The sequence below is a fragment of the Artibeus jamaicensis genome, unplaced genomic scaffold (assembly GCF_021234435.1).
Source record: "Artibeus jamaicensis isolate MK-2021 breed Jamaican fruit bat unplaced genomic scaffold, CSHL_Jam_final scaffold_537, whole genome shotgun sequence".
NCBI lineage: Eukaryota > Metazoa > Chordata > Mammalia > Chiroptera > Phyllostomidae > Artibeus > Artibeus jamaicensis.
In genome coordinates this window covers 37,431,800-37,450,883 of record NW_026522047.1, presented here as the reverse complement: position 1 = coordinate 37,450,883, position 19,084 = coordinate 37,431,800, and the positions used below count along the sequence as shown (strand labels likewise).

The 19,084-nt window shown below is 52.8% G+C and overlaps 1 protein-coding gene across 12 annotated transcripts in view; it reads left to right on the top strand.

Moving 5' to 3' along the window:
• Window positions 1-6,486, top strand: part of HMBOX1 (homeobox containing 1) — a 173,388-nt gene extending 166,902 nt beyond the window's left edge. For 4 of the 12 annotated variants that reach the window (XM_037150451.2, XM_037150448.2, XM_053658593.1 and 1 more), the window contains 4 exons: window positions 1,120-1,215; window positions 2,110-2,204; window positions 2,441-2,512; window positions 4,129-6,486. In XM_037150451.2, the coding sequence (XP_037006346.1) occupies window positions 1,120-1,215; window positions 2,110-2,204; window positions 2,441-2,512; window positions 4,129-4,266 (401 nt within the window). In that variant the 3' untranslated portion in view covers window positions 4,267-6,486. Of the gene's footprint in view, window positions 1-1,119; window positions 1,216-2,109; window positions 2,205-2,440; window positions 2,546-4,128 lie in introns of all 12 variants that reach the window. The other 8 variants (XM_037150450.2, XM_037150449.2, XM_037150459.2 and 5 more) reach the window with 8 other exon arrangements.
• The last annotated feature ends 12,598 nt before the right edge of the window (window positions 6,487-19,084 follow it).

Below are 19,084 nucleotides of genomic sequence, written 5' to 3'. Positions count from 1 at the left end.
TGTTTGAAGAAAGAATTCTTTTCAGAGCTGGCATCTGTCTCCCTCCCACACCGGGACAGGTTCTGCTTAGGGAGGAGAACCCAGGACGATGCCAGTCCGGAGTCCTGCTGTTCTCACACAGATCAGCAGAGCCACTTAAACACACGTGTCTTTTCCTCCGTGTGCTTGGATATTCCACATTCTACAGCTTTTGTTACCAGAAACCATTTTCAGTTAAAGTGACCCAGTTGATCTTTATTAGCTGGTTAATCTGACTGGCTTAACAGGCCGTCAGTGAAAGTACAAATGCTTTGTAGTAATTCAGTAGGAATCTCCTTCCCTTAGTCAGAAGCCAGATGCTACCAGTGCAGAGCCCGCACACTCAGCCCCCACAGACTGAAACCCTCATCTCACACGAGCACGAGTCCTGCACTGAAGCTGTAGGAACTCAGACTTCTAGAAAACCCGCCGCCCCTGGTTCTGGTGTCTCCACCCGCCGTGGGGTGAAAGCTGAACAGAAGAGGGCGGGCCGGGGGTGGGTTGTGCAGGCCGGTCTTTGTCGGCAAGCACCGTGCCAGGCGTAAGAAGTCGCACATGACAGCAAAGAGGATGATGAATCTAAAACGCCTGCTTCGTTTTAGCACCGTTACAACAGTGGACAGTTAGAATAACTAACTGTTAGCCTCCAAGAAAACACGAGGGCTGTCCTCCGTTATAGGACATTAGGAAACTAAGTTAATACAAGGTCTCGAAGGTGTAAGTAAACTTCAGCTATCTGGAAACTTGTTAAAGAATAACATGTTCATCCAGAACGGTGCTAGTTAAACGAAGCCTCTGTGCTGCCATGTGAACTTCAAACCTAACAGACTGACTTGGTGGAATCTAAAGATTGCATTTAATATTGGAATTTAAATCGTGTAACTTTCTGAATTCAAGGATTTTATGTTACAAGTTGTTGTGTATTTATTAAGTAATAACTTCAGTCTAAACATTGCACTAGGTAATGCAAAAAAAACCCAAAAAGCCCCTGTATCTGTTATTCCAGCAGTAAATGCAATCAAAAGAACTTTTTAAAAAGTATTATTCCTTAAAACTAGTCTCAGATATATATGATCTGAATTTTACTGTATGCATTTACAGGCAAAAAACTGTCAGATCTGGAACGAGTTACCTCCCTGAAAGTTTATAACTGGTTTGCTAACAGGCGGAAGGAGATCAAGAGGAGAGCCAATATCGGTAATGTATCCGAGAGGCTGCTGTCTCTGCCCACGCAGCCGCCCACCTGGCGTGTATTGTAAGAGTGACTTCAGTTTACAACTGTGGGTCTCAGTTATTCTAAATTCTAAGCCTAATAAGAATTGCCCTCGTGATTTTCTTCATTGTATTTTTAATAACCCAAAGATAGTCTTACTTAAACTATCTGTTATAAAAATAATGGCATTTTTATTTTTGAAACTCGATGTTTTTAGTGTCCTAGAATCTAGAGTTAGGCATGGTCTAAGCAGTGACCCTGTGGTGCACATTAAAGACACTTACAAGAGAGGTTATATGATACCCTAAGCTTCTTTGTTATTCCTGGGCTATGTATGACTCAGTATTTAGAAACATCTTAATATTGTTAGGATTAGAATGATTGTTAGAATAAGAGAATCGTAGTAGAAAGGGAGCATAGCAAAAGCCAGAGATTTGTTTTAAAAATAAGAGTGAAGGCATTTAAGAAATGTGAATGGATGAGGTTGGAGTGGGGGGTTGGTTTTGAGCTTCTAAATCTGCATGCCATGTATAAACGTACTTCCGTCTTCATCGTCACAAATCTCGAACGCTTTGTAGAAGGAACCCCAGGACAGGAGGTCTGTGTGGCTGGTAGGTAAGTATTTACAAAGCACCTCACAGGTGACCCCTCGGGTGTCGCGCTTGCAGCAGCAGGGGCCGGGACTGAGCGGCAGGCGTGCTGCTCGCTGTTCCGCGTGCAGCGGTGCCTTCCCCTGCAGTGCGAAGGAAGCAAAGCACAGGGAAATCTAGGTTCTTGTTGAGTGACACCTTTATTTCTCAACACAGAAATTAATCCAGTAGTTAGCCCATTGTGATGAAGTAACAGATAATTTAGGGATCCATTTGCTTTTTTCGAAGAAGCAGCAATCCTGGAGAGTCATGGGATAGACGTGCAGAGTCCAGGAGGCCACTCAAACAGCGATGACGTCGACGGGAACGACTATTCAGAGCAGGTGAGCAGCCGGGCGGAGTTCTTGGCTACGGGCGGGCGGGGCCGTGGGACAGCTCGGTTCCGCGGGTGCACTCGGGGTGGGGTGGGGGAGAGGAGACGTTCTGACGTCCCTCCACTGTTCTCGTGTGTCTACTTGGAGTTTCGTGTGATTAGGGAGGAATGTGGTAAGATACGGTTGTCCTGTTGAATTTGCGAGCAGTCGTTGTTCACCCACACGGATTTATTGTCATACAACAGGATACTTGGCAAGTACGCAATGGGGAGGAGGAGGAGGGAAGAAGTTCAGAGGGAGGCAGAGAAGCAGAGAAGGTAGAAGAAGAGAGGAGGATCTGATCCAAACAAGCAAGTTACACCACTCACCACACACACTCACTGTCTGAGAAACACTAGGGGCGCTGGGCAGTGGACCCCACGCCTCAGCGTGCGCCAGCGCGCACACAGTGGAAGGCCCCTGCCGCGGGCCCCCGGTGCTGACATGAGCGGTTCTTCCGGAGTCTCCGGCACTTGACACACACGTCCTCTCATGCGTGCATGTCTTCTCACCTCCCCCCGCATAGTCTCGTTGTTCCGGGTGGGGATGTATTTAATCGTAGCCACTGGATGGGAAGATGCATAGTAACTAAGATTCGGGGGGCGGGGGGTGTGCCCCTCCCCACCCACATATCTTAGGCAGATTTCATTAAAATTTGTATAGGATTTAAAATTAATATCCATTTGGAATATGGTCTCTTCTCCTGGACCCCAGAAAGGAAACTTTCCTATGGTGACACCCCATTCCTTGCTCCTCAGCCAGCCCTTAAATGCAGTCCACTCTCTTCCCTCCTGCTGCCCACTTTGCAGCCCCGCTGCCCAGTGTGAGCGCAGACAGCACAGGAGGCCCACGGCCCCAGTCCCTGCAGGCAAGAAGGAGACCGTGTGCCCACACATCCCACAGGCTGCCTTTTTCTCTTTCAGGCTCCAGATCATAGCTCCACATAGCTCACTCAAGACAGTGTTCTGGGCGTCTTTCTAATTGGAAACACTTCTGTTATTTTCAACCTACCCACGTAAAGGGGTCATTTCCACTGTTTCCCCAGATGCCCCAAAGGCAGCACTTCCCACGTTCTCTCTCTCTCTCACTCACACACATACACACACTCTTACCCCTTCCAATGCTTTCTGATTCGGAGTCTCCCGAGGAAGTGACAGGTGAGAAAGTTACCCCTCGTGTGTAGCACCGTCTTCAGGGCCCGAGGAACATCCCGCGAGGCCAGCTTCCTTCCCGGCGTTGTTCTGCGCCTCCGCTGTGTGTGGGAGGAGCGCCTCGCCCTCCCTCTGGAGGGGAAGCTGCCGCACCCCTGGCAGGGCCGCCTCACTGCCCCGAGTGCGCCCGGTTTCTCCTACCGCTGTTTCGGCAGTCGCTCTGTTACCCTGTTGTAATTGAGAGGTTTTTTGTTCTGTTTTTTTTTTTAAACAAAAGTGCATTTTTATCCATACGATATTGGCGTCTGCCTAGCATTTTGTCTAGTTCTCTCAGTTCAGTGGAGACACCTTGGAGTGTGATCACCTGTTTGTAAGAGCACCGATGCAGAACTGAATAGCCCACAAGTGTGGCCTTCATGGACTTGTGCTCTATTTTTTGCAAAACTAGAATGAGCTAGGTGGGATTATCATCACCAGCAATCTTTCCGAAAGAAAGAATAACATTCTCAGAAAGAAAAAACATCTTGATGCTGCTTACTGGTTGAATCAAGACTGTCAGCCAGAAGCATCTGGACGTACATCCATCCAGTGTCTCCTTAAATACATCTCACTCCCACTCTGTCACGGGCTCCTCCCCCGCCCCCCCCCCCCCACGTTCTGCCTCCCTCGCCCCAGCATGCCTTTCCCGGAGCCAGAGAACGGCGCCGGTCACTAACGTTTGTCTCTTGTCTCTGCACGTCTAGGATGACAACACTAGCCATAGTGACCACCAGGACCCCATCTCATTAGCTGTGGAAATGGCAGCAGTCAACCACACTATCTTGGCCTTGGCCCGACAAGGAGCCAACGAAATCAAGACAGAGGCCCTGGATGATGACTGATCAGGGAGGGTGGACACGAGGCGTTACCTTAGTTTAGACGTAGCACCTTAGCAGACTTTCCTCGGTCCTTAACATGTGTTCTTACAGTATAACTTGCAGTCTCTTGTATGTCAGTTAGCCGTTAGGGTCTTCTTGTTCCGTGAAGATGGCATGGTGCCCTCAGCCTTCGCATATACTCTCAGTATTAACTCCCAGTAAGTAATAAGCAACCGACCGACCAGACTTCCTCTCCCAGCCCCCGAGGCTAGAAAATCTTGCTGCTCTGTCTTAGCATTCCAAGAAAGTGCTTCCAGGTATTTAGATAGCCCTCAGTTCTCAAATATCAGGCCGTGTGTGAAACCTTGGGTACCTTCAGATTCCTGTAACACTAGTCTGTGCCCCTTTCCTTCCTCAAGACTGACAGGGCGCAAGCTGAAGGGGTGTGGCCCAGGACCGACAGACCCCATCTGGGCAGTGTCCGCGGAGTAGAGGGAACACTAGCGGCCCACCTCCGAGTGGGGCACCGGGTTTGCAGCTGCAATAAGCCGTGCCTCGTCATAGTCACGCTGTGGCTAGATCACACTTCTCTGGGTGCTGTGCTAAGAGTGTCCGTGGAAAGACCGAGTCTCAGATTTTGGTTGGAGTTAACATGCCTGACACAGACATCCATTCCTCTCACAAGCTGTGCGGCTTAGTAGATAAAATACTGCCTTCTGCCTTTGGGACCACAATTAAACAGCAAAAGACACAACTAGAAGTTACTTAAAAACACACCCCGGCTTGAGAGGCAGTGGAGGAAGCCAGCCGCGCGGGTGAAGGCACCGAGTCCAGCTCGCGGAGCCGCTGCCCGCCAGGGAAGGTGCCGCAGGGCCTCCCACAAGTTGCTTTGCCTCCTGTCCGTGTCCCCTGTCCCTGCCGCCAACAAAAGTCTGTCAAGGATGGAGCTGAGGTAAAAAATGAGTGAAAGAACTTTCGGTCTTTGTACCCATTAACTGAAGGCCCCTCAGTAGCCGAGGTTGGTGGGGGACTTTCTAGTGGGATTTTGCCGACTGACTATCACAAATGCAAATACTTCCGCAGTAGGAGCCGGAAAAAAGGGCATTTGCCACTTACGTGGTGGGTCTGTGAGATGTGACGGGATGTGACTGCTCTGGTGTGCTTTTTACTCTGTCCTTGTAGAGGTGTGGAAAGCTATATTGCTACAGGCAATTTATTTAATAATTGGAAGCCATATTGATAATGGATGTGGTAATATTTGTAAAGTTTAATCTACTTTAAGCAGCAGTGACTAATGTAATTTTTTTCCTTGATCACATATGTAGCACTTTTGTTACTTTTTTAGAGATATTTATATTTGATAAATCTTTTTTTCATTTTGAGAACTCAAAATACCAAACAGTGAACTTGCGTTATAAAGTCACCCTGTGATCACCTTGTCATCCAGCAGCAAAATGATGAACTGTTCATGCATCAAAGAAAATTACATCTGCCGGCCTTGTATGAAAACGATCTCTCAGCATCTCGATTAAATGACACCCTGTCGCTGTGGGTAAGGGAAGCAGCCCCCCTCCCCCCGCGTCAGCCTAGGGTGTGTCCGGAACAGCAGGACTGCTGCGTGGTTTCCGCCTGTCTGTGCGCGTGGGAGCCTTGTTGAGAGGGGACTCCGGGGCTGGCTGTTACGCAGCTTCTGTCTTCTCGTGTGTAATTACCTGAAGGTTTCTAAGATAGATGGAAGGTGCCATTTCCTGGCCTTCCTCCCCTTGAAATGTATTCAACTTAACACCTTTGAGAGAGGGTGAAACTTACTGACCTTCCTCACTTTTCTTTCCTCCTTGTTAGTGAGACAGTTTTCCACTGGCACAGGCCAACGGGGCCGGCTCCGCGGCTGCCCCTCCTGCTGCATCGGCGTGTGGGGGCCCTTGGGTGGGCTTGGAGATGCCACTGTGGGAGTGTCTGTGACTCAGAAGAGCTGTCTGCAGGGCCTGGCCTGCCCTTGTGCGTGATTTCAGAGGGAACGTGTATATACTTTTGCAGCTCCCAAGAATTTAAGTAGAATGAAGTAGCCTTTTCTGTTTTACTGAATTTACTTGAACCAACAAATTCAAGAGTAGCATTTGTTATTCTCAGGAATGGCCTCCCAGTCATTTTCTTTCCTGGTGTGTCTGACTTATTTCCACTAGGAGATTGTGTTCTCTCTCTTTCCTTTTACACTACTTAGAAGAAATATAACATTGTATCTTTCCATTTTGGTGGAATTTTGTAGGCTCATCTAGGCTGAATCAGAAAGAAAAAAGAGAGAGAAAAATACACTGTCTAACAAGCCACATCCGTGATTTATTATTGTAAGGAGATTATTATAATTGATAGCTTCTTTATGATGGGATTGCTAGTATCATGTGTTCTTGCTGGTCTTTTTAAAGAAACACTCAAACTGTTAAGACAGCTGCAGTTTCTAAAGAACTACAGTGATTGCTAGAGAAGAGCTAAAAGGTTTCATTGTTTTAAGACCTTTAGCGAAGGGAGGAACCCCCAGAGAACAAAGGGGGGTGAGTGTGCCCCGCGCAGGCAGCCCCAGACCCCGGCTGGCTGTCTGCTGGAGAGAGAGAAAGAGCCCGTCCTCCCGGGACAGCGTCCTGCTGAGTCTGAGCGAGAGGGAGGGGTCTGCCCCGGGATTCTGTGATTGAGCTGCTCCCCAGACCCACTGCCTTCTGTGCGGCTTCGGCTTCTTCACCAAGAGTAGACATTCAGTTTTCTGGGGCCTATGTTTAAAACTACCATTTTTGTTTGTTTGTTTCCAGGTTCAATTCCATATCTTGTCCAGGTTACCTTAGTTGTTATAATGGCATATGGAGTTGGCGCTAATTTGAAATATCATTGGATGGTAATTTTTTTCTTAAGCTTTTTTAGCTTTGAGAGATACTAAAATAGAAACCCCAAACTGGTCTCTTACCGAAGGGAAAATAGCCAGGCTCCAAAAAAGCCCCACGCCGTGCTTTTTGGGCATTCTCTCCACCACGTGCTTTTCCTCCTGGGTGAGGAAGACTTCATTAAATTACTGTGGTTGCATGGGTACACTTCCTTCCTACCCTTCTTAAAGCACAGCCTCACAAAGGGACCTTTAAAGATGGACCACCCCGATGAAACGTCTGCCTCTCTGTGTCTCTGACGCTGAAGGCCAGCGAGAGAGCAACACCGTGCAGTCCAGGCGAGGCCTCTGGTGCCCGGAGCACCAGGCAGACACTCTGGTTTGTTTCCGCCGAGTCCGCCACGCCAGGGTTCCCGGGAGGCCGAGTTCTCTACCCCCTCAGTCCCGTGGGTGTAGTTAAGTGTGGTTGCCTTCCGCCCGCCCACCAAATCTGTTCAGTTCCCACACAGTCACCGCAGGGAGACAGCCCCTGCCCCCACATTTCCAAATTCCTTCACAGAAACAGGAAGACCCCTCAAGGATACCTTTTACTTTCACTGCGTAGAGGTGACCGCCTGAAATGGTGTGACTGAGGAAGAAAAGGCTCGTAAATACTGAAGTGTGCAAATCCAGTACTCCAGTTCCCGGGATGGTGACGGCCGGCAGCCCAGCGAGCAGCAGGAGCTCCACTGGGCCCAGACACCCAAACAATTTTTACCTCGAAGAGGCTGCTTGAGCTCAGAGACAGCTGTTCCATTTCTCCCTGTGCGGCCCAAGTGCGCACTGACTCTCGTCCCCTCGGGAACCCGCCGTCACCCTCTCCCTTCGTGACCAGCGCCTCCCACTCCCTCGGGGCCCCCCACCAAGGCCCGCCCTGGAGCTGCCTCCTTTGCGGGAGTCTGTTCCCGCTCGCTGTCCTGGCCCAACACTCCTTCCTGTCTCACAGCCCCCGTCTTGTTGACCAGCTGCATATTCCACTGACCAGCTATGTTATTTCTGCCCCTACCAGTGGAAATAACCCCTTTTTCATAAATGACCGCCTGCTCTTTTTCTAAAAATGTGAACTTAAGTCCCTTCTCTCTGGTCCTAAGGGCCTTGTCAGAAGAGGTCTTCCCATTGCACCCACAGCTCTGCCTTTGCCGTTGTCCTGCCGTCTTGGTTGCAAGAACCACCGGAGTGTTCTCCCCCGTGACTCTCGAAGGTTCTCAGGCAATAATTTTCCTTGTTGTTGGCGATCTCGTGCTCAGCGGCACTCTGTCGACTAGTCCTGGCCTCCACCGTGTGGGGTGTTTGTGTTCCTCTCTGAGTGTGATTTAAACCTGACGTCAGAGTGGTGGTGGATTTCGTCACCTCGTGGTTGTGAGTGTCAGTGAAGTCTCACCACTGCGTCCACTGGGGCTGCTCGAGGCCAGGTCCGTTCACAGCTGTACTGAGTCGGAGTTGTCTGTCACGGTTTCCCAGGCAAAGGCCGGGCCCACTGGCCAGCTCCAGCTGGTGGTGACCTTGTGGGGTGTCAGGTGTGAGTGGGGCGGGGAATTTACCATATAATACATTCCTTTGTGTGCACTCCGAATAGCAAGGGTGCTTACTCAGGACCTGGGGATGAGTCGTCAGCCATGTGCATTTGGCAAACTGAGCTGCATGCCCTGACGACCTGCTGTTGTTTGCCGATTTCCTCGTGTCTAATGCACATCACCTGGCAGGGCCCACGTTAGCCACCTGAAAGGTGTTCTGGGAGGCACCTGTGAATGGCCAAGACATCCTAGAGGGTGTCCTGGGGGGTGTGATGTCCAAGCGGAGGCCCTTTCCTCTGCACCGCAGTCTTGTTGAAAGGTGACCACCACTCACTCACAAGGAGAGATGTAATTACCACTCCTGGGAGAGCTACCATACCAAGGTGGTGGGAAAGGCTCTTTAATACACGAGGTCTCAGAGTCTGTTCACCGCACACGGAAAGGCTGTTCTTAGTTCCCCCGGCTCGTTGGCTGAAAGTGACAGGCCACTGCTCTTGCCATCCTAGAGGCCAAGGGCTGGTTCGGACGATCTCTGAGGGGCAACTTTGTTCATGTCTAGGCACATTCAAAAGCTAGGAGTTTATAACTTGGAAGTTTCCCTGTCAGCATCGTTGTTCTTCCTCAGTAGGAGTGAGAAATAGCAACACAGAGAAGGCAGATGGTCTGAGAGGTCCAGCTCCTATGACGTGGGTTTCTTTTGGTCACGGAGAGGGGAAGGAACAGAGGAGAGAGGGACCGTCGCTGCACCCAAGGATCTCGTAGGGTGCAGCCCCTTCGTAGGGGACAGCCCCTTCTCGTAGCCCCCCAAGGAGAGCGAGGGGGCCGCAGACACGTGGGGTTGCAGACGTGCAGGTCCCGGGCTCCTTTTCACCATTCTTCCTGTGACACGGGGCCAAGCAGTGAGCGAACCAACCTAGTAGCTGCCATTGGAGCAAAAGCTGCCCGGCACCCTCCCCCCCGACAGTTTCCCACCCAGACCTCACACCCTCCTCACGCTGGCCAGCCCCTGGGGACACGGGAGGCTCTGCTGCCGGGCGCTTTGCCTGCCCCTCCTGCCGTCTGTTTTATTTGGGAAGTTTTCAAATCTATTGCCCCTCTGCTTGTCCCCTCTGGTCCACTGAGACAGCAGCTGAGTGCACTGTCACCAGGCTGCCACTTGCTGAGCAGAGCAGGGCGTGTGCACAGCTCCGCCCTCACTTCACTCATCTCGGGATGCCGGCTGCGGTTCACTTTTTGTCTCTAAAAAAGTGACTCTATACGGCCCCAGTTGACGCTTACACTCGCGTTGGTGTGCGGTGATCGAGCACAGGTCTGCCTGAGCCCTTGCAAATTGTAACCATGGTGACTGAGGGGTGGCACAGAGTGAGTATATAAAAATACGACGACAATTGTTCTGAATGACTGAGTGTACTCCTGACACGTAATTAGCTGTTTTAGCGAGACGCAGATTGGCATGGCCATAATTAAAGGGGTTTCTGTCCTTTATATGACTGAAAATGGCAGCTCTCCCATCCCCTGCTCCTTTTAGCACAAATGTTCCCCAGAACCTTTGGAGCAGCAGCTCAGCAGACGACAATGATGTGGCGATTGTGTCCCCTCCCAGACGGGAGAGACAGACAGGGTTGCAGTGAGCTCAGCTGCAGAGTGGGAGCCTCCCGTCCCTGCGCCCCCCGACTTCTGAAGTGTGGGGACCTGTCCCGCATCCTTCTCAGCCTGCTCCCCCTGCAGCAGCAGCGGGGCCTCCCGGCCGTGCTGCCCCACTTGCTAGCCAGCTGGTGTGTTGCCTTGGTCTGACTTACGGCCATTTACTGCTTCACAAGCGCCTAGAGTGTGACATTTCCCTTGGTTACATCTCCATTGCCATTACCACCAGGAAGTACTTATCAAAGGTGTTTGCTCACGGCTTAAGTAGGGATTTCCTCATTGGACCGTGTGACACACACAGACTGACACACGGGCCTTCGACAACTAGGAGGTATGAATGGAACCCTGATGTTTGCAGTGTCTGAAAGTTACTGGAGCAAGAGGATGTGTGTGTGTGTTCCACCCAGATGTCCCCACGCTGCGGCGCTGTCTGAGGGGTGGCCCACCCAGCCCCTCCAGATCCTCACCCCCCCACCGCCTCCCTCCCTCTTCCATCCACTCAGCCCCCTTCAGCAGCATGTGGTCTCGGCCCCCTAAGAGGCCTCGCCCTTCCCCGGGACACGCTGCACTGGCTCCTTGCCGTCACTCGCAGGCGTCTTTGTGCCGGTGTGAGGTCAGGAGAGAGTCTGCACAGACACTGGGACACGGCGCGATGCCTGCTTCCCCAGGGAGCCCTGTGTCCAGGAATGGTTAGGGACGACTGGAGGAAATCCAGCGCCTGCTGTTTGTTCATCTTTTGCTGCTCATTCTCATAGAGATCGTTGCTCCTCCGCACTTGCCAGAAGGAACCTAACCCAGATGCCAGCTAAGCTTCAGTTTCATGGGAAAAAAATGCTGCAGTGGTTGCTCCCCCCACCCTAAAACACAGAATTTGGGGAAAAGTTTTGCTTTGGGTTTTGTTTGTTCCCCTTGAAATTCCTATAGTTGAGCTAGATCAGGAAAAATAAGGACATGAAAGGTTTTTACTCATTGCTTCTCTCCCTGTAAGATCTAAAGGTGACTGCCAGCCCCTCACTCCACATGCAGTACATGGGGGGGGGGGTCACAGAAACTTTTCAGGGGGATCCTGTCTGTTGACCGTAGGAAAGGTGATAGATTTATGACCCCAAAGAGCATCCCATCCTTATTTCCCCAGCTGGTGAAAGATAACGCACTCTAACAACAGAAAATCTGCCTTGTGATTGGTGGTTCTGAGAACTGACTAGATGAGACAACTCTGATACGAGGCATGCATTCAGACAGGCAGCAGAACGTGCCAGTTATCTGCTTGCGTTCAAAGAAAATGGGATGATCGCTGCAGCGGAAACCTGACAGTCCCTTCCCGAGGCACGTCCCTTCCCGAGTGAGTCCACGGGCGACTCGAAGACCCTCGCCTGTGCTCCTTTACCACGGGCAGCCCCCACCGAAGGGGAAAACGAAAGGAAGCCAGCCCACCAAAGTCAGTGAAAATATAGGTGGTGCTTATCTATGAAATACTATTTTTTTGGAAGGAAAGACCATAAATGAGTTGTTCTGAAGAGAAGCTAGAGGAGAGGTGTCATTCTAGAGCCCACACTACGAGAGGCAGGCACTCGGGCTTCCGGGGCACCCGGCACTGCGCCAGGTTTGCGTGGCCCGGCTGATTCTCAGAGACGCAGACCCTGCCCTGAGCTGTGCCGCTCTCTTTCATCTTAGGAGTCCGTTCACTGAAGAATGCACAGCACAGCCTGCCTGGCCCTGCTCTGAAAGTCCCTGCACGTAACCTGTGTCATGCTCTCTGGGGACAGCTCTGGAGGGTCCCCACCAGTGCACCACTGCCACCTGTTTGTGCATTAATGCCCTCTGACAGCAGACCTTGACACCGTGGCGATCTAGGCACCGCGGAGCAACCCACCCCCGGCCTCTCGGGGACAGTGACAGGTTTCAAGTCACAGTCCCCGTCTCCGGGAGGCAAAGCTGAAGGTCTTGCCTTGCCTTCTCCTAAGAAGGTCCGTGCAGCTGTCCTCTAGTCTGATCTCCGAAGGGGACTGGAATTGACCAGCTCACTTGGGTGGAGCTCCCGTTAGTTGAGGCAGAGAAGATTAAGCTTTTATTCGCTTCCTCTTTTCTCTCTTCAGCTCTTCTAGCAGTTTCTCTGTACCTGTTACTTGTAGGCACCCTGCTTGTCTAAGGTGTTCTGCTAAATACTGCAACTCATGCCGCTGTCTCTTCCATCACAGCCCAGAGGGGCAGTGGGCTTGGCCAGAGCTTGGGATCCAGTGCTGTGTGGGTCAGTGTCAGCCCTGGGCTCTCTGTGGCTCCGCAGGAGCCTAAGGGGCCAGCAGGCAGCAGGGCGTGCACACTTACCCAGACTTCGGGCTCAGCGTGAAAGCTTTGAAATAGCCGCCTCCAGCAAAGGGCCAGGCTGCCTCAGGACTCTTGTGGCTGTTTCCAGGGACACGGGCCCCAGGCTGACCTGAGGACTGACTACAACTCCACGTTTCTCCGCACCCCCAACCCCTAGGTCATTCCCTCTTAGAAATAAGTGGTTCTCCAGACGCTCGGTCTGTTCCCTCTTCTGATCTGCTCTGCCCTAGGTGTCGGGCAAGTGCAAGACAGTGGAAGTCACCTTGGGAGCACGTTCGGGGGGCCCTGCCCAGGTCCGCTCCCTGGGACTGACCGGCGCCTCGTTTCATAGGCTAACTAACGAGGTTTTGACTGTCTACTCCCCTTACCAGAAAAGGCCACCCTGTTAACATGAGGGGAGGGAGGTAGTGTGCCTGCCATTCTGGTATTGATCCAGATTTGGCATTCGTCTCTGGTGGCACGAGTGCCACTGCAGCTTTGGGACGGAGACAGGAACTCCTCCCTCAGAAGGAGCATGTGGCTCTCGGCAGCCAGGATGTCGCAAAACCATCCTTGCCTTAGAACCCATTTCAACTTCCTGGCGCTCCCAGGCCACGGCTCGGACTCGTTGGAGCTCAGCGACCTCTCCCCTCTCTGTCTGCCCCCCTGGTACTGAGAGCCCAGCATGAACTTGTGAGTGTCATCTTTCCACTTCATCATTCATTGGAGCTGTTAAACTGGAAACAAAATGACATTAGTGCTGCATTAACGTAAGCAGCTGCCAGATTCACGGGCGGGTTGCGCAGTGCACGGTGGCAGACTGGACTGGACGGAGGACAGCATTGCTGTTGGTTGTTTACCTTGAAAACCACATCTCAATCTCTGGGTACAGATGCCGCCACTCCAAAACCAAAGTTCCAGGGGGTGGGGGCTGCCCTCAGGCCTTCCAGCTCCGACGAGACCTCCCTCCACTGCTCGCTGGTCCTCCCGGAACACCCCCACCCCGGGCCTCTGCCTTTCGCAGGGTCCTTCTCACCCCAGTGAGACAGTCAGAGCCAAGTCTGTGCGGCCCGCGCCCCTCCCCCGGCTGCACATCCTGAACAGCTGCCCGGCGTCGGCCTGTTCTGCAGAACCCCGGGGGAGAGGCCTCGGGGCAGCTGCTGCTTCACGTCCCCCCCGGGCTGCAGGTGGGACGCCGTCCTCCCGCGACAGTGTAGTGGCCTCTCCTGGGAGAGCCCACAGCCTTCTCCGACTCCCCACGGGCTCCCCTCCCTCCATGGCCGTGGCCACTCGGGCGTGCAGTACCTTCTGAGGATAAATTTTGTTTTTTTAAGTGCCTAAGCAAGTTACAGACCTCTAGAACCACCAGACAGTGGGCCGCTGCCACGCTGTCCAGGGTCCCCAGCATTCTGCAGGAAGAACAACTTCAAGGGCGAGCACGTGGGGCAGACGTCGCTACCCCGTCAGGCTGGCTCTGTCGCCGCCGTTGGGCTTTTGTAGGGGTGTTTCTGTCGAAGGGGTTCTGGTCTTGGTTCAGAGAGAATGTTCGGGGGCCTGTGTGGCGAAGTCCGTGACTACTGAGTGAGGAGGGTGGGGACGCGGGGACTGCCCGAGAGCTGCCTCTGTCCGTCTGTGTCAGCAGCTGCCAAGTGCGCCCAGGTCCAAGAGGGCAGAGAGTCAAGTGGGGACAGTTAAGAACATGATGACTCATTTGCCACCATTAGTCACCGGAACCCTGGCTGCCTCCACGCCCCTCGGTGGGGGTTCGGGGTACCTGCTGACCAGGGCTCAGAAAGGCCGTCATGGGTGGGGTGACACAGGGTCAGAAGTGTGTCTTCGAAAATGAGCGTGAGCGTATTTGCTTCTTTTTTTTTTTGAAGTAATTTTCATCTGACCTAAATCCAGGGCCCTTACCCCGAGGTGGGGGTGGGTGGATGAGGCGTTAGTCGGTGACTGCCCGCTGCCCGGTCCCAGCACCACGCAGTGCTGAGAGGATGTGTCGTTGCGCTTGAGGGTTTTGCAAAAATGGAACAGTCCACGGCCAGGCACTTTATTTTCATTAATAATCCAGCGTTTTTGTTCAGACGATGCAGTGACCCCAACGCTGGGCATTCACATCTGACACGCCCGCCACAGCTGCCAGAGGAATTCTTCCGCGTTGGGTGGAGGCAGGAGGCAGGTTGATGAAGTGATCGGACAGGGGTCTTGCCGTGGTGGTAATGGCAGGAAGGCTTTTCTGGAGCAGCACCTACCCGACTCGGCAGCCTCTGTCACTCAGTTCTCCAGATGCTGTTTTCATGGGTTCTACCGAGTGCGTGTCCGTTGCCCGGCTGTAACTGAGAGAGCGGTGAGTGTGCAGGGGGTGCAGCACGCTGGTCACGGGCAGCGCAGTGCAGTGAGAGGCAGGGCGACAGGCCCCGTTTTCTTTCCACTTAACTGGACTTGAACTCTCCAGCGAGCGCAGAGGCTGGGGAGTAATTCCATTGCGGACGATGTGCACTCTTACTGTCATTGTAGGGTGGGAGCTAGCTGGCACAGCAAGTTAGGAGAATGGAAAGCAAGCTTGGCGGTTGCAGTTTGATCAGATACCACGGACCAGATGCCTTGGGACTGCCTGAAAGTCTTTAGCATCCACCAAATAACGCGGTGTCTGCACAGGCAGGGTGGGAGCCCCGCGGACGGGCTGGGGCAGAGCCCTCCTGCCTTGGTGGTCGTGTGTCTTAGCCTTCGTGTTTCCCTCTGGCGTCTCCGGTCTCTGTCCCCATCCTGTGCACCATGTGTCCCTGAGGGGAGTCACACCTGTGTCTGAGTCTGCTGTAAGGTGTTCAGTCTACCTCAAGGGGTCCTCATGGTCAGCTCTGTCCCACAGCAGTCCTTCCGATCGCCACACACACTGGAATGTCTGCGTGCCCCTGGCCCTGCCTTCCCTGTCGGCAACCTCCCGCCCCCCTCTCCCCGCAGTCGCCAGACTCCTAGTGCAAATTGGATGCTGCTTTAAATGTGAAAACAATTGTTCAAAAGCTATAAAACCTGAATGAAAGCTAAAGCTGAATTTATAAGCCTTGTTGCATATGAGCCAAAAGTGCAAAAAGCTCTATATAATGAACTAACCTGCCACTCGTATAAATATAAATATATATAAATATATTAAAATCAGACTGTTCTACAAATTGTGTATTTGTATTTTTGTGTACGTACAATTTTCTGCTAAGCAGAAGGAGGATGTAGTATAGGATGCTGTGAGAAGAGATTTGGTTTAATCCTATTTCTTTGTTACTTATTTTTGTTAACATCAGATGCCTGTCTTCGTCTTACACGTGTATGACACTGTTGGGAAAGCTGCAGTATCTCTCTTCCTTCGGTCCAGAGTCCGTTAACTAATGAAATCTGGGGTTTAGAGAGTTGTTCAGGCCCCCAAACTCGGATAAGTGGGCAGGGCCTCTGGGAAGCAAAATCCCACTTCTAGAAATCAGCTTCCAAAACAAGACTGTCAGATCTCCCCCCAGCAGATTGTCCAGGCGCACTGGGAGGGGCGCAGCAGGCTCTGCCTGGCCACGGTGCCAGCTCTGGCTGCCCAGGGCTCCCTGTCCCTCTGTGTAGCTGCTGCCTTTTTCAGATCAAGTTACCAAAATGCCTCCCCTCTGCCTGGCTGCTGGCCCTTCTCCACTGGGACCTCTAGCCCAGTCCCCTGGAGCGTCTCAGAACCCACCTTCCCGGTGCTAACACACAGAGGGGCAGCGGCTGCCGGGGCAGCCAGGTTGGCAGACTGGCTCTGTGTGTGCGTCCCTCTGTCTGGGGTAGTCAGCCCTTCCGCAAGGGAGGTGCCCAGCAACCAGCCTGGCCCCGCTGCCCACCCACCTCTCAGCCCCACCATAGTCCCTCCCGACTCGAACCTTCCCTGGGGAGAGTGATACTGCACCTTCCCCCGTGGGACTCATGTTTATGACAGTGTGTAATGGCTGTAGCAAAAGCCCTTGTTTCTAGATGTAAATGGTCAAAGAAACAAGTGCTCTATCGTATTGATTAAAATAGTTCCAATGAGTCCTGTATCATTGTATCTCCTATTCTGGATTAGTGCCTTTTGGACAGTAGACTGTTCTGTAATTAAAATGTAGTATATACTGCTTTTTTGTACAGTTTTGTTTTAATAAAATTTTTTTTAATTTGTGTTTATTTTAGTATTGTACCTATTAGAGAATAAAATGTATAACCAAACAAAGCCTGGCTGGGACTTATTTGGGGAAGAAGGCGGCTTCGGGAGCTGCCCGGCATTAACAAGGGGTAGGGGCCTTCTGTTCTGAACATCAGTCCCGTGAGCTTCAAAAAAAGGACTGGTGGCTCTGGGGACCGAGGACCCATGGAGGGGTAAAGGTGACCATCGCCACCTGGTTGAGGGACTGCCCTGAATCCACACACACACACACACCCCCAGACTCCCACCAGCGCTCTCCCCGTCTGCCCCCACTGCTGGGCTCAGGCAGGGAGGGGCCGGCCTTTCCTCCCACCCTCTGCCCTGTCCGGAAACCTCTAGGGTCCCCGCAATGTCTCCACTACTGTGCTGGGCACACACACCGTTGCTCCCCAACTCCAACCAGACCCTGGGCGCCTCACTTTCTTACAGAGCCCTCTTTCCTGGGGCTTCCTCTGTTGCACACAGTCCAGAACGAAATGAAAGAAAGCAGCAGCTTTGTCATTGTGTTTTTTTAAAGGTGCCCAATGGCTGGAATAAAATGCTTAAGCAGGACTTAAGAACAAAGAGTCCAAGCTCCCTGCTCACCCAACAGATGGATCGATTCACTGCCCCACTTCTCAGAGAAAAGTCTGCTTCCTCGTTCTAAAGGACTCGGCCGTCCCCAAACACTGAGTTCACAGGGGAGGTAGGCAGGGGATGGGGCCAGGGGGCAACACAGAGGACCATCCCCACCCCATACTCCGCGGTTTAGGACAGCCTCTTTTTTTTTTTTTTTTGGTAGAAAAGATTTTACTTAGGGGGAAAGAGGGAGAAAGAGAGAAACACCAATGTGTAGTTGCCTCTCGGCACACCCCCTACTGGGGGGTCTGGCCCAGGACCCAGGCACGTGCCTTCGTTGGGAATCCAGCCACCAACCCTTTGGTTCGAAGGCTGGCACTCAATCCACTGACCCACAGCAGCCAGGGCAAGAATGCCTTCTTGTTCTGCCCTTTATGCCCCCCAGGAAATCTCCCCCAGCACAAACCCACTTCCCTAGCGGTAACCTCCTCAATCCCCAACACCTCTGCCCAGCCCCCGTTCCCCCGCCCTCCAGGGCATGTGCATCCTGGATTCCCCCAGCCACGGACTCTTCAGGATAAACTGGCCTGCAGTCTGCACCCTAAGACCCGGCACAAGACATGCATGCAGTTCACTGAGTCATGCGGTGAGTGAGTGAAATAAACATGACAAATCCACTGGAGTCCACTTTGGGGTCTGAGCAACTATAAAAGCCCCACAGCCTTATGTAGACAAAGGAGAGAGATCTCATTGAGTTGCAAGAGAGTAAGTAGCAGTTCGGAAAATAACATTTATCCTAGGAGGTAGGTCAGTTCCACATTCAGACCCCTGCCCCCAAACAGGGCAGTGCCTGGCAGCCAAACTCCTGTGGTTGCTGGGCACTTACCTCTGAGAACAACTCTCGGGCACTATGAACATAAGTCCTGCTGGGATGTGCTCTGAGGGCTGCCTCTGGTCAGCGCTGAAGCCCTGCCTTTGCCGGCACATTTTATATCATCAGACGAGGGCGGAGTGACTCACACACCCAGAAAGGACACAGCATTACACAGGGCCACCAGTGAGTCGGTGTCCTGTGGAACCGGTGCCCTGGGGCCGGCTGTGTCCCTTGCTGGTGCTGGGCTGTGCTCCTGTGACCAAAAGGAGGCCAGGGGGGTGGGGCCGCCATCGCAGCTGCTGGGAACCCGCACCCGGAGCTGGGAGTCTGGGATGTCAACCTCAGGGCACACAGGCCCATCAGGACACAGCCTGCGGGGTCAGCCCACCGGTGCAGCAGTACGGGTCGGGCTGCAAGTCCTCTGCCCCCCAGGTCGGGGGTCTGCCATGGGGCCAGGTCTGTAGTCAAGGCAGGCAGTGGGGCCATGTCCTGCGAGCTGGGACTTCCCTGCTCCTGGGAAGTGACCCGTCCCCAGCCCTCCACTCCCAGACCAGCTGTCTGCCCTTAGCCCAGCAGCTCTAACTGCCTTGGGTCTAAGGCCACCAGGAGGATTCTACTGGCTTTTGGCTCCTGAAGTTTCATCGAAGGGGTGGAAGACTCTCCACAGAACCAGCTGGGCCTCCCTGACGCTTTATCCGAAGGCACGAGCACAGGGGCTACCGCTTCCCGGCTCCATCGTGACGAGCCCTGCCTCACTCACTCAGAACCAGGCTGCCCCGTGCCTGTGGAACGGTCTAGAACAAGCCCAAACACCCCTATGTCAGGCGAGGGGAGGGAAAAGACTGACC